This window comes from Citrus clementina, unplaced genomic scaffold, assembly GCF_000493195.1.
Source record: "Citrus clementina cultivar Clemenules unplaced genomic scaffold, Citrus_clementina_v1.0 scaffold_3, whole genome shotgun sequence".
Lineage (NCBI taxonomy): Eukaryota > Viridiplantae > Streptophyta > Magnoliopsida > Sapindales > Rutaceae > Citrus > Citrus x clementina.
In genome coordinates, this window is record NW_006262339.1 from 34,285,253 (window position 1) to 34,297,560 (window position 12,308).

Here is a 12,308-nt window from a genome sequence, read left to right on the forward strand (position 1 = left end):
TACAAGCTAGCTTGCGGGTGGGTGCAAACCGTAGCTCTGATACCACTTGTCACGGGATGATAATTTTGCGCAGCAAAGTCCCGTGCAGCACTTGAGCGACCTTAGCGCGCGAGTTGCCAAGTAAGCCTTGATTACTCCCCAAACAAGCCAAGCACACACACTTGTAGAAAAATGTTATGGGAAGCAAGAGTAGGATGGCCAAGTATGATTGTATTATACACACTTAGAAAGATTACAAGAGTGTTTGTACAAGAGATATTATGTGCTAGTGTGCTAGGTGTGTTGTGTGCGTGTGTTGGTGGTGGTGCAAATGATGGGTGTTCACTCCTATTTATAGGGGGTGGAGTGCTTAATTCTAGAGAGCTCTACTACAAGTGGCAAAATATTTAAGGACCCAAGTGGTGAGTCTTAGAATGTTCTAATGTATGTGTAATATATAAAGAGTTCTAGATCTTGGGCTGGGCTTGTGTTGCTAAGCACACCACGGCTACTTAATTATCTTGGCGATCTATTTTTAAGTCAACTCCACTTATAAGTGTATCCATCTTAAGTATTAAGTGAGTCCGCGTGCGCAAATTATCCTCTGATCGTAGAGCTTTGAGCGCCCGTGACGCAGCTTTATTTATGGATTTCAACATAGACCAAAAGTACAACCATTCACTGAACAAAACCCACTTTACTAATCCCCAAATCGTTGAGCCACGTGGCACTGTTGACACGTGTAAAGTGCAGACAGAGAGTTTGTATTGAAGGATACGCCTTACACATCACAATAATGATGACAAAATAATCATAACTCAACCACTTTCTCCACAATTTGATGCTGATTTGTTTATTCTATTAATCTTTTTCAGTCCTCCAACTAATTTTCTCCCAAGATAACAACATAAAATCCTTTAAAAACCTTGCTTAGGGATCACTAATCACATCAACTTTTTATTTTTTTAATAATTAATCAACAATTATGTACTAGAAAAAGATTAATAATGACAATAATTAACAACATTCGTGATCATTGAACATGAAGCCAACTAAACTCGAGATTTTTATTTTTTATTTTTTTCTTTTTTGTTGTTCAAATCTTGCAGCTTGAGGAAATGACAGCTATATAGCTTACTCCGGGCCCACTTGTTGTGGGGACTACTCAAATGTAGGTCCACTGGACGGAAGAATATATTCTACGTCCATCACTACATGTATCATGATCTCGTATTTATTATGATCTAGATCATGATTAGTGGGGATTTGAAAGGGCATTAAGAAAATAAATTTAAAAATTTAAAGAAAAAATTTATTTAAATTTTAAATGAGCTAATATTAAATATATTAAAATAACTTTTGTTAAATCTGTGTAAATAACTCTATAAATTCAGAAAAAATTTAAATTTTAAATTAAAGAATTATTAAAGTCTATACTTTAAGTAAAAAATAAAAGTTAAAAGTAATACATATGAGTAATTTATTATTATCATTCAATTTCGTCATCTTTAAATTTATTTAAATAACCTACATATAATCATAAATCAATAAAATTTTAGTTTTTACATCTTATTACTATGTAATTTATCCTTTGATAAATTATTTTTTTGAAATCTTCCATTCTACTTCTCAGAAAAAGAAAGAAAAAGCATTGGGATCACTAATTTTTCATAAAATTATAAATTAAAAAGTTCAAATAATATTAGAGTGGTTAAACATACCAATTCATTTTGTAAATATTAAACGTATAAATTATTTATATAAACTGTCGTAGTATAAGATAATTATTTTTTTAAAATGAGAATAGGTTAAGTTTAAATTAATTTTTTAATCCTTATCTATCTTAAAATTTTAAAATTCGGTTACCAACACTTAAAGTTACTTAAAAATTACATTGTAAATTTGTAATAGCCATAAAATAATTGGTTGAATAAAGATATAAAGGTTTAACAAATGTTCCAAGTGGAAACCGCACCAAGTGAAGCTGGGATGATGACACAAATACCAAGCAACTGAGTTGACTGTACAACACAACCGTGAACAAACAGTGTGATCAGAGAGAATGATATGTCTGTTTGTTTCTCGAGAAACTGAACATGGGTTAGCCTTCCCACGCTCTCCTTCATCTCTCTCTCATCTCTGACACCTCCTCTCGCTATTCTTTCCTTTCCTTTCCTTTCCTTTCTGAGTTTGTTTAATTGTTTAATTGGGTTGATTCTTCATTTCATTATTTCTTTTTATCATATTTTCACCAAACTGACATATTAAAGAACATAACCAATAGCTCCAATTTGGACGTTTCTGGCTAGCTGCCTTTTGTGGAATCTTATCATCTTACAGTATCATTTGTATTATTTTTTGTGTATTTTTGGCCAGGTGTCCTTCTACATGTAATCTCTAAACTTGTTTGTGTCATTATCGTCCAAGTGTAAGTTTTTTCTCCCCACTGTTTTCACTGCATGTTTTCTGATGCTTTAGTGTTAAAAATTGATGTCATTTACTCCTTTATTATCTTCTAATCTTTTGTCATTTTTTTTGAATAATTGATTTTATCTTTCAAATGAGTTTGTGTGACTGAAAAAAGCTTGTACTTTTATCTCTTCCTTCAATTATTTTCTACTGAATTCTGATTAAATTTATGATTTTTTTTTTTTTTGGGCAGTTGGATGGAAAAATAAAAAAGTACTGGACCACCGAAAATAAAATAAAAAAGAAAAAAAGATGGTGAAGGAATTGAGGGTGATAGTTCTGTAATCTTGTTCATTTTTTGTATTAGATAATCTGTCTTGTCCATTCACAAGCATTTGTTAAACATGGAGGCTTAAAAAGGGAATTGGATGTATTTTCATGTGACTATTGTTGTAAGTTAGTTGGCATACATTTAAGAGCAATTTGAGGTTCTTCCTTTACTCTTTGGACTTTGGAAAATAAAGAGGAAATTAATGGAGGCAATGAATCAGAAATCTCTTGAGAGAGTTGTTTCACAGAGAGCTCTGCAAATGGGCAGTTCGTTCCCATGCCAAATTTGTGTTGTGGGATTTCTTTGTGGAGTTTGTCTGGCCACTTTGTTTCTTGCTGCTCTTACTTCTTTTGGTAGCTTTGACTTTAATGGAATTTCATTTTCAATGGGGGCTTCTTCTGCTTCATCACCATGGAATTCAAGTTCAGATGCAATCAGTAAGTAATTAAGCTTCCTTCTAATTTTCTTCAACATATTATGTACAATTTCGGTTCATGATCATCAGCTTGTATTTTATTTTGATTAGTTCCAAAAATTTTCCTTGAACTTTGAAGTTGAATTATTAGTTTTAAGTGTTTCATGAATGATCTCTTGGTCCAGTCAACATTAGGCCGGGGTTTGTATATGGGGAGGGCAATGATGGGAATGATTTAAGAGTGTGTTTAAAGCAACTAAAGTTAAAAGTTACTTGTTAATTGCACTTAATTTTCTACTTCTTTAGTTTGGTTTGACCAGATTCACTAAATCATGCTTTATTGTATGTAATCGAATCCACTTGCTTTTCTTTTCTTGATTTACTTGGAGTTGAAGCCAATTCATTGACGTCTTGCATTAGTGAATGATAAGAGATTTCTGATTTTTTTAATACATGGATCATTGAAAATTTATGTTTATGCTATTGAATGTGTCATTATTCTTTACAATTGCTTTCCAAGATACGCCCGGGATTTCTAGTGATTATGGATCTATCATTTGATGAACACTGAGAAATTCTGCACTTAGTATTTTATTTTATTTTATTTTTTGGTTTATAAGCACTTAGTGATAATATTGGTAGTTCTTTAATTGGATGCTTGAAAGAATTTTCTTTTACTGAACCGTAGACATGGTTAAAAGCACAGACTGCAAGCTTAAACTGAAAGAAACAGAGAGGTGGTTTAATTCACAGCGAAGTACAATGGAAACTGATAACGAGAGAGTTTCTTTGTTGCATTTGGTTTGGGGCGCTTTATTAACGGAATCTGTACATGAAGAAAGGGAGTTTTTGCTGAAATTTGGACTAAACCGATCCAGTGTGCCTAATGCCCCTCATTTAGAGAATTGCAAATTAAGTGCATATATAAATATGCGTCTTGATACCCGTGCTGAGAATGAGAGTTTTCCTCCTTGGACAAATAGGAAGGGGCTACTGGACATGTATCCAGCTTCTACAGCTAAAGAACAACTTGGGTCTCCTCGGCATCGCCCTATATCAGAAGGTGTTTATCCTCCCTGGGTAAGTTTATAATTTTCATAGTCCAACAACAATGCATTATATAATAACATTTATGGATACTTTTATCAGCATGTTGTACGTTTACATTTGTGTCGGGCGTTACCATATTGAATTTACAATTAGTAGTTTATAAATATTTGTGCTTCTTGCAGATTACCGGATCGGATGAAGAAAATTATCCCTTGACTAGGAAAGTGCAACGGGACATTTGGGTCCACCAGCATCCACCAAACTGCTGGGATCCTAATGTAAGATTTCTTGTAGCTGACTGGGAGAGATTACCCGGCTTTGGTATTGGTGCGCAGATTGCTGGAATGTGTGGCCTTCTTGCTATTGCAATCAATGAAAAAAGGGTCCTTGTCACAAATTATTATAATCGGGCTGACCATGATGGCTGTAAAGGTAAAATTGGGGAAAATCATGAATTTTCCATTTCTAATTCAAGCGTTACAACATTAAGCTATTCACTACATTGTCAAATTATTCTTAAATGGACTTATTTTTCTAGGTTCTTCAAGATCTAGTTGGTCCTGTTACTTCCTTCCAGAGACTTCCCAAGAATGTCGAGATCGTGCATTTGAGCTTATGGACAATAAAGAAGCATTGGAAAAAGGAATTATAACAACAAAAGATAATTACAGTTCAAAGCAAATTTGGGCTGGACGAGCTCCTAGGCAAGTGATTTCACGTTTAACCATTTTACTTCTAAATACTGTTAACTTGCAAATGAGACCATCATCTCTTAATTCATTGATGTCAATATCTTTCCTATGAAGGGTATGGGGTGATCCTTGGAGTTATTTGCAGCCAACAACAGAAATAAATGGGACATTGATTGCTTATCACCGCAAAATGGATCGAAGATGGTGGAGAGCACAGGTGTGATTTAAACTTCATGTAGATAGGAGGATTATTTTCAACATTTATGTAGTCTCAGATAATAATCTCAACCCTAAAGTTCCTTCCTTTTAAGAAACAATAGAATTAGCAACTTTGTTTTCCTGTAAGAGAAGAAGAAATGAATATTGGAACCTTTTAGTGTGAATTCTCTCACTTGAGTGTCTTCAATTTTTCATTCCATAATTCACAACTGTTCATATTTTTTGTCAGGCTGTACGCTACTTGATGAGATTCCTAACTGAATACACATGTGGCTTATTGAACGTTGCACGTCATGCTGCATTTGGAAAGGAAGCTGCAAAAATGGTTCTCACCGGTCTTCCCAGAGAATGGCCAAATGTTGTAAGTCTTAAAACTCATGTCTTCTAAAACTCTGTTTTAGAGTTGGATGCCCTCCTAACCTATATTCTAAATAAGTTTGTATGAATTTGAGATATTCCTTTTAAGAGCAATCCCACATGAGACAAATGAGGGGGACAGCCTGGTTACAGTGATGTACAAAAATTCGTCTGCTATTGAATCTACGTTCAATTGACGATGAGCCCCATATAAGCATTGTAGACTACCCACTAACCTCATAAATACTGTTGAATGAAATCAGAGCTCGGGGATTTCTATGAAATGATCAAATTGAAGGTTTAATTCTGGCATGCTAACCAAGAATAATCTTCTACAAAATTTAATCTGGATGAACTCTCTGATTGCCAGGAAGTCGCAAACAATTCAAGATCAGATATTGAAGATTTTGTTTGGTCAAGTCACAGACCATGGATTCCGAGGCCAATGCTAAGCATGCATGTAAGAATGGGGGACAAGGCATGTGAAATGAAGGTGGTTGAATTTGAAAAATATATGCTTCTTGCAGACCGCATTAGGAAACACTTTCCACATCTCAACAGCATTTGGCTTTCCACTGAAATGCAGGTTAGTTTTCACAACCTTTCACCTGCCCTTTCTCCCTTAATGAGCATTTGCATGTGTTGAAGCAAAAGTTTTCTCTTATAAGATCTAGTCTTGCCTTCAGGAAGTGGTTGATAAATCAAAACTTTACCCTCATTGGAACTTTTACTACACGAACGTGACACGCCAAGTGGGAAACATGACAATGGCCATATATGAAGCAAGTCTTGGTAGGGAAACCAGTACAAACTATCCGCTCGTAAATTTCTTGATGGCAACAGATTCTGACTTCTTTATTGGTGCTTTGGGTTCCACATGGTGCTTCCTTATCGATGGCATGAGGAATACTGGAGGAAAAGTAATGTCCGGATACTTGAGCGTCAACAAGGATCGATTCTGGTAGAAAGAAAAGCAAGGTATATAGCTTATGTAGATTACAAGTATATATATGTCGATGCTTCTCAGCATTCATATTATTTTTTTCCAATTTTTGTTTGTGTACATAGGCCTAATGTACATGTAGTTGAATATATAATATTTTGAGTTCACTTCCATCAAGGAGTGCTATGCTTCTTGGAAAACTGTTGGTATCTAAATGCATTTGCCAGATTAACAAGAATTTATACAGAGACGAAAAATTAAACTTGCAAGATACCAATTGATTGGAGTAGCGCAAAATGAATCTACTCTTTAAGCTCCCTGTTAGCCACCCAAAACATAAATCATTGCTATCAAATTGGTAAAGAAAACATTGAAGTTGAGCAGAGTCATATTATGAGAGCTCTTAAATAACATTAGTACAATAACGTCAATTGAATAACCCAGTCACTAAGTTAAATGATCGGATAAAAAGAATCAGTACCTAACGAAGCAAAGAAAGAACATTGAATTTGTCTGCAACAATGAAAAAGGAATAACAAATCACAAAAATGTAAATTTGATGATCACCGACTTAGATACAACGATTCGGAGGAATTTCAAGTAAAATAAAAAACGAAAACAATCAATTAAAGCAGTGAGAAGATTATGTTCCTCTCGAGTTTCACATTACATTGAAATACAACAGATGAAGATAATGCTCTTAATCCACAAGTGATCACCTAAGACATTGCCTGTAAATCTCCCCCACATGATCCTAAGACAAAAATAAACGTCAGATGGGCATAAGAAAGGAGGCTTACCTCCTCTTTCTCCAGCTGAGTATCTTGAAATGAAAAAAGTATCAAGAGATAATTTTCTATGCAGTTATTATTCCAAATCTTCACTCGACTGATGTGCCTCATTGGCTATCACTACCTTTGGAAAAGTAACCAGAGAGTTTATATGTGACTACTCTTCCATCTCTTCACTCACAAGATGCCCCTCTGGTTTGGCTGCTGCCTGTTTTTTATGTTTCTTGTTCTTGGCTTTCTTGGCTTTCATGCGACGTTTCTTCTCATTGGCATCAACCCAGGTATAGTCTGCTGGTATGAGGAAAGGATCAATCTCATCTTTATATCTGTGACTATCACTATCACTTGATTGCCCACCACGACTTCCTCTCATCCATGAAATCCAAGATGATGACCCTTCTGTTTCCTTGGACTTTGAATCCTGGAAATGTGCTGGGCTGGAAAGTGGGGTCGAAAACTCCTCTGCTGGCTGCAACTCCTCAAATTTTGTAAAGGTGACAAGAACTCGAATAGTTGGGACAATAGGAATAGCAACCTGGACCAGAGAAAAATGAAATATTATCACAATGTTAAAATGTTATAACACACAAGAGAGTGCAGGCAATACTTTCTTTTGGAACAATGGTTGTCAATTGGGAACTAAATTTACAAGTACCACTAAGCATCTAGACAATGTCAGGTTGATGGAAAATTTTCCAGTGGGGAATTACATAGTACATGAAGACAAAAATAACTCCATAAACTATGGCATATGTAAAAATATACATGCAGCAATTTTAGCACACAGTTCCAAGATCATACATAAATCAGCATATCTTACAATGAAAATAGCAATTGAAAATAACCAGTACAGGAAGCCCCAACTACGAGTAATTATACAATCAGTAACTCTATTACCATGCATAATATGTTTGATGGCTCCTCAAGAATGAATGATTGTTGATCTGTTTTCGACTGCAATTTGCCCTATAAGAAAATCACTTGTCCTATTTTTTAAAAAATGGAAAATTGTTATAATACTCAGTGAATTATGAAATAGGAATCAGAAATTATGTTTCCTAGAAAATTTAACCCCAAAAAGGGGGGAGGAAAAAAAAGTGTCTGCTGATTCTTTCCTTGCCAACTTCTCCCCCCAGAAAAAATAAAACAAAACCGAAATTCGTTGATATTAAAATAAAACTTGTACGTGATGAAAACAAAATCTGGTTATCTACCATAAAAGCAGCAGAGAGTAAAACAAAGATATAAAACTAGAAAAATTGCAAATTCAACCATTTAAATGGAAACACACACAATAAAGAATCTAATTTACCTTGACAGGAAAAGTGCCAGAAGGTAGTTTAGTAGTCAAAAGTTCCCTGAGTCTCCTAATAGCCTTGACCTTGTTGGCTAATATGTCCAGCAAAGGCAGAAGCTCATCCGTCTTTAGAGGGAAGTCAGGTGTCAACCATAGGACAGGTCTCAAACCCTTTTTGTACTCACTCTCAGACTTAGACTCGCTAACAGGCCCTTTCTTCTTTTTCTTCTTGCTACTTTTATCCTTTCCCTTCTTAGCATCAATCACATCCTCCCTAGGATATTCAGATGAGGATTTCTGGTTGCTACCTTCTGGAGCCAACTTTGAGAATTTCTTCAAAATTTTTGAATCTTCAGCGTCTTCAACGTTATTCTTCGTGCCTTTCTTGTTCCAACCAAACCAACTCTTCTTCTCCTTAACAGCACTATTAGCCTCACCATTTTCATAGGAAACTCCTGAACCATTTTCTTGACAGCTAAGGACCCCATTTTCGTCGTCATCACAAAGACCATCTGAGTTTCCCATACGAAGAGCAGAATCTAATTGCAATCTTTCCTCAGCCGTCAATACATCATCATACTCATCATTGTCACCACCATTTGCCAACTTGTCTTCATCTTCCACAGCAAAAAGTTCCTCATCAGTCATAGCACCAGGAACCCGCCTAGACTTCACACTGACCATCACATGGAGCATATCGTAAACTTTGGCTTTCCAGTTTCCAACCATCTCAGTCCTCTCTTGTCGCCTCCAATTCAAATGGGGAACAAGCTCAGCCTGAGTGACATCAATGCCGGGCCGATACATGTTAGTTTGAGACATCAAAGCCACCTCATGGGCAACTTCAGCTTCTGTTGGTGGAGCACCAGCCCCTTCCAATGCATTTGTAACTTCTTTCTCCTTATGAGAAAGAACAATCAAAGAACCAGGTGACAAGGACACATTGCCATCTTCTGATGTATAGCCCTCTCCCAAAAAGAGAAATGTCTGGTCCGACCGTTGAATGCGAAAGCCATCAAACCCAGCAAGGGTCATATCCGCACGGAGATTCGACCCACGTTTCCATATGCGGTAAGTATCAGATGGGGCAATACGCCCAATAAATGGAATGACTGAGCTCTCAAAATGAAAAGTTATCTCCATGTAGAAGTCACGTATACGAGCTGCTGAGGCAACAATTCGTGGAAGTCTGCGACACCATTTTGCCCAGGCAAGGGGTTGGTAATGTCTTGCAATAATCATAGCAATTGACTCCTCCCTTGTGCAAACAGCTTCTTGCAAAGCACTCCAACCATTCTCGTTCTGGAGGCTCCAATCTGCTCCTGCTGCCATCAAAATCTCTGCAGAAATTGGGTCTCTCAGCCTAACAGCAAGGTGCAAAGGGGTCTCACGGCCAGGAACATCACGGCGATCAATGACAGCTGAGACAGCATCTGCTTGGAGCTCAGCAGCAAGAGACTCATCTTCGGTATTAACCTCCCCAGCCTTGGAAAGCCGAGGGAGAGTTGCAATAATGCGCCTCAGGGCAGCATAGTCACGACGTGCAACTGCCAAATGAACTGGACTATGGGCATATTTGGCAAAATCTTCCATCAATTGTTTTTATTTCCTTTAGTTTCTCTTACTCTTTCTAGTTATGCTTCTAAGCTATAATTTGTCCCATATTTGGTACAAAAGCTAAAGCTAACAAGCCAAAATCTGACTAAATCTACTTGTATCTTTATCTTCGATGTCCCTATGAAGGCTGCCAAGATTAGGTTTCTAAACCATAAAATATTCAGAATTCCCACCCACTCAAAACAAAAATCAACAACCTTCGAAATTCAGATTCAAACTAGTCCAACAAAAGAGCTAAGAATGCCTTATCTCATACAGAATTCCCAAAATGTCCTCCATTTTTCTCAGCTCCCAACACTGTATCAAGCTTCAACTTCCTCCCCTTGAGCTCCATAGACTGCAGTTCAGCTTCTATAGAGCCCAAATCTGCACAAACAAAAATAAGATAATTTTGCTTTTAAAAAAAAAGTCCAAATCAATAACAGAATTACCTTTAAAAAAAAAAACCTAACTTAGATTCAAAATTCTATTTACAGTTGTCAAAGAATATAAATAAAGCAAATTATTACCATTCAAAATTTCACATCTGTCAATCATTTTACCCAAAAAAAAAAAAAATTCTTTACTTCAGTACTTAAATGAACCTAACAAAAGAACTCAACTTTAAATAAATTTTCACATTTTTCTTAAAAAAATAAAAAAAGATTGTCCTCTCCATTTTCTCGGGAACCAAACCGACAAATCACTGTGGAGAACAAGAAAAGAAAAATACCTGAATTTCGAGGCGATCGATTTGGTTTCTTCTTCTTCTTGCTCAAAAGCTCTCAACTTCTTTTGAGATTCCGCTTCACAAAATTCGAGTTAAAAAAACAAGAAAGCAAAATAAGAGGTATAAGAGAAAAATGTAATCGGACGGCTGGTACAGATTTGGAAGACGCGATCCGACGGTCACTATCTTCTATTAAACTTTACTACTTGTACTGACAGCTGACTCGACTCAGTTCCTGACTCGTTCTTTTAACTCAGATCTGTCTCCCTCTTTCTCTATCTGCGTCTGTACATTTTCGCGTTGCGTCTCTTCACTTTTCTTTTTCTTTTTTTTCCCCCCAAAAAATAATAAAACTTCGGTATCATGCCATTGTAGAGCGAGATTATGATTTTGCCCCTGGAGGAGGATTACATTACATTTTTGCCATCGTGTTGGTTAGTTTTTGGAAAATGGAAACTCTCTCTTATTTTCATTATTCATATGGGTTTGAATTGTAGGATGTAAATGTGTTTTTTATTTTTTGAAAAAAGGACTTACACGCCTCCAACGTTTAGATAAAGGGACAAAAAATTTCTTAATATTTCGAAAAAGACATCCGCACTCCCATTGACTAACGAAAATGTTTCTTTTAACAAAATTTATAATTTTAACATGTAATTACCGTTATACTTTTTTAGCACATAAAAAAGTATTTGTTAATTATCCAATTTGTTCATATATTTTTAATAAAATTATGAATAAACCCTCATTACCCAATTTCTCTATTTAAATTTTTGTCAAATTTTCTCTTCAAACCAAATAAATTTAATCCATTACTCAATAATAAAAATAAATAAAATTAGTTATTAATCCATTATTCAAGCATGATTACTTTTTTTTTATTTTTTTGATTATATAAGTTTAATGATTGACATGTGGAGAATTGTTATTCTTATGGCATTAATAACCAATTTTATTTATTTTTATTATTGAGTAATGAATTATATTTATTTGGTTTGAAGAGAAAATTTGACAAAAATTTAAATAGAGAAATTGGGTAATGAGGGTATATTCATAATTTTATTAAAAATATATGGACAAATTGGACAATCAACAATTACTTTTTTATGTGCTAGAAGGGTATAACGGTAATTACATGTTAAAATTATAAATTATGTTAAAAGAAACGGTTTCGTTAGTCAATGGGGGTGTGAATGTCTTTTTTTGAAACATTATGAGATTTTTTGTCTCTTTACTTAAACGTTAGGGGTGTGTCAGTCATTTTTCTTTTTTTTTTTTAATTTTAGAACCAATAAAAATTATAAAACAAAAATTATTTTATTTGGTTTGGAGGTGAATTATGAAGCAGGTTAATTTTTTCCCCCTTAAGTGATTGAATCTAATTCTCTAGATATTGTCTGTCAAGGACAGCTCAACTGTTTTTGGTGCTGAAACAAATTGTATCATCATCTTTTAATACAATTAAAATTTGCTCAATTACTAATAACTTCACTCAAGTT

The 12,308-nt window shown here is 35.2% G+C and overlaps 2 protein-coding genes across 4 annotated transcripts; one reads left to right on the forward strand and one right to left on the reverse strand.

Moving 5' to 3' along the window:
* The first annotated feature begins 1,927 nt into the window (after positions 1-1,927).
* LOC18047380 lies at positions 1,928-6,644 on the forward strand. 3 transcript variants are annotated; one of them, XM_006442581.2, is made up of 10 exons: positions 1,928-2,079; positions 2,356-2,407; positions 2,642-3,156; positions 3,823-4,214; positions 4,367-4,616; positions 4,723-4,888; positions 4,991-5,093; positions 5,325-5,456; positions 5,823-6,038; positions 6,139-6,644. In XM_006442581.2, exons 3-10 carry the CDS (start codon positions 2,922-2,924, stop codon positions 6,415-6,417), a joined length of 1,773 nt encoding a protein of 590 aa, XP_006442644.1. In that variant the 5' UTR covers positions 1,928-2,079; positions 2,356-2,407; positions 2,642-2,921; the 3' UTR covers positions 6,418-6,644. The 3 variants fall into 3 exon arrangements, with proteins under 3 accessions (XP_006442644.1, XP_006442643.1, XP_024044640.1); XM_006442580.2 differs by having other exon boundaries at positions 3,841-4,214; XM_024188872.1 differs by lacking the exon at positions 2,356-2,407.
* Positions 6,645-6,922: 278 nt separating this feature from the next.
* Positions 6,923-11,121, reverse strand: LOC18047381. Its single transcript, XM_006442583.2, has 3 exons — positions 10,813-11,121; positions 8,499-10,466; positions 6,923-7,721 (listed from the first exon to the last, which is right to left on the reverse strand). Exons 2-3 carry the CDS (start codon positions 10,074-10,076, stop codon positions 7,344-7,346), a joined length of 1,956 nt encoding a protein of 651 aa, XP_006442646.1. The 5' UTR covers positions 10,077-10,466; positions 10,813-11,121; the 3' UTR covers positions 6,923-7,343.
* Positions 11,122-12,308: the final 1,187 nt, after the last annotated feature.

Excerpts from the sequence above, each read along its gene's own strand:
- LOC18047380 (XM_006442581.2), top strand. The coding sequence starts at position 2,922 with ATGGAGGCAATGAATCAGAAATCTCTTGAGAGAGTTGTTTCACAGAGA. Across the intron at positions 4,617-4,722 it reads TGACCATGATGGCTGTAAAG|GTTCTTCAAGATCTAGTTGG; the intron begins GTAAAATTGGGG and ends TTATTTTTCTAG. Across the intron at positions 5,094-5,324 it reads GAAGATGGTGGAGAGCACAG|GCTGTACGCTACTTGATGAG; the intron begins GTGTGATTTAAA and ends ATTTTTTGTCAG.
- LOC18047381 (XM_006442583.2), bottom strand. The coding sequence starts at position 10,076 with ATGGAAGATTTTGCCAAATATGCCCATAGTCCAGTTCATTTGGCAGTT. Across the intron at positions 7,722-8,498 it reads CTGGCACTTTTCCTGTCAAG|GTTGCTATTCCTATTGTCCC; the intron begins GTAAATTAGATT and ends TCTCTGGTCCAG.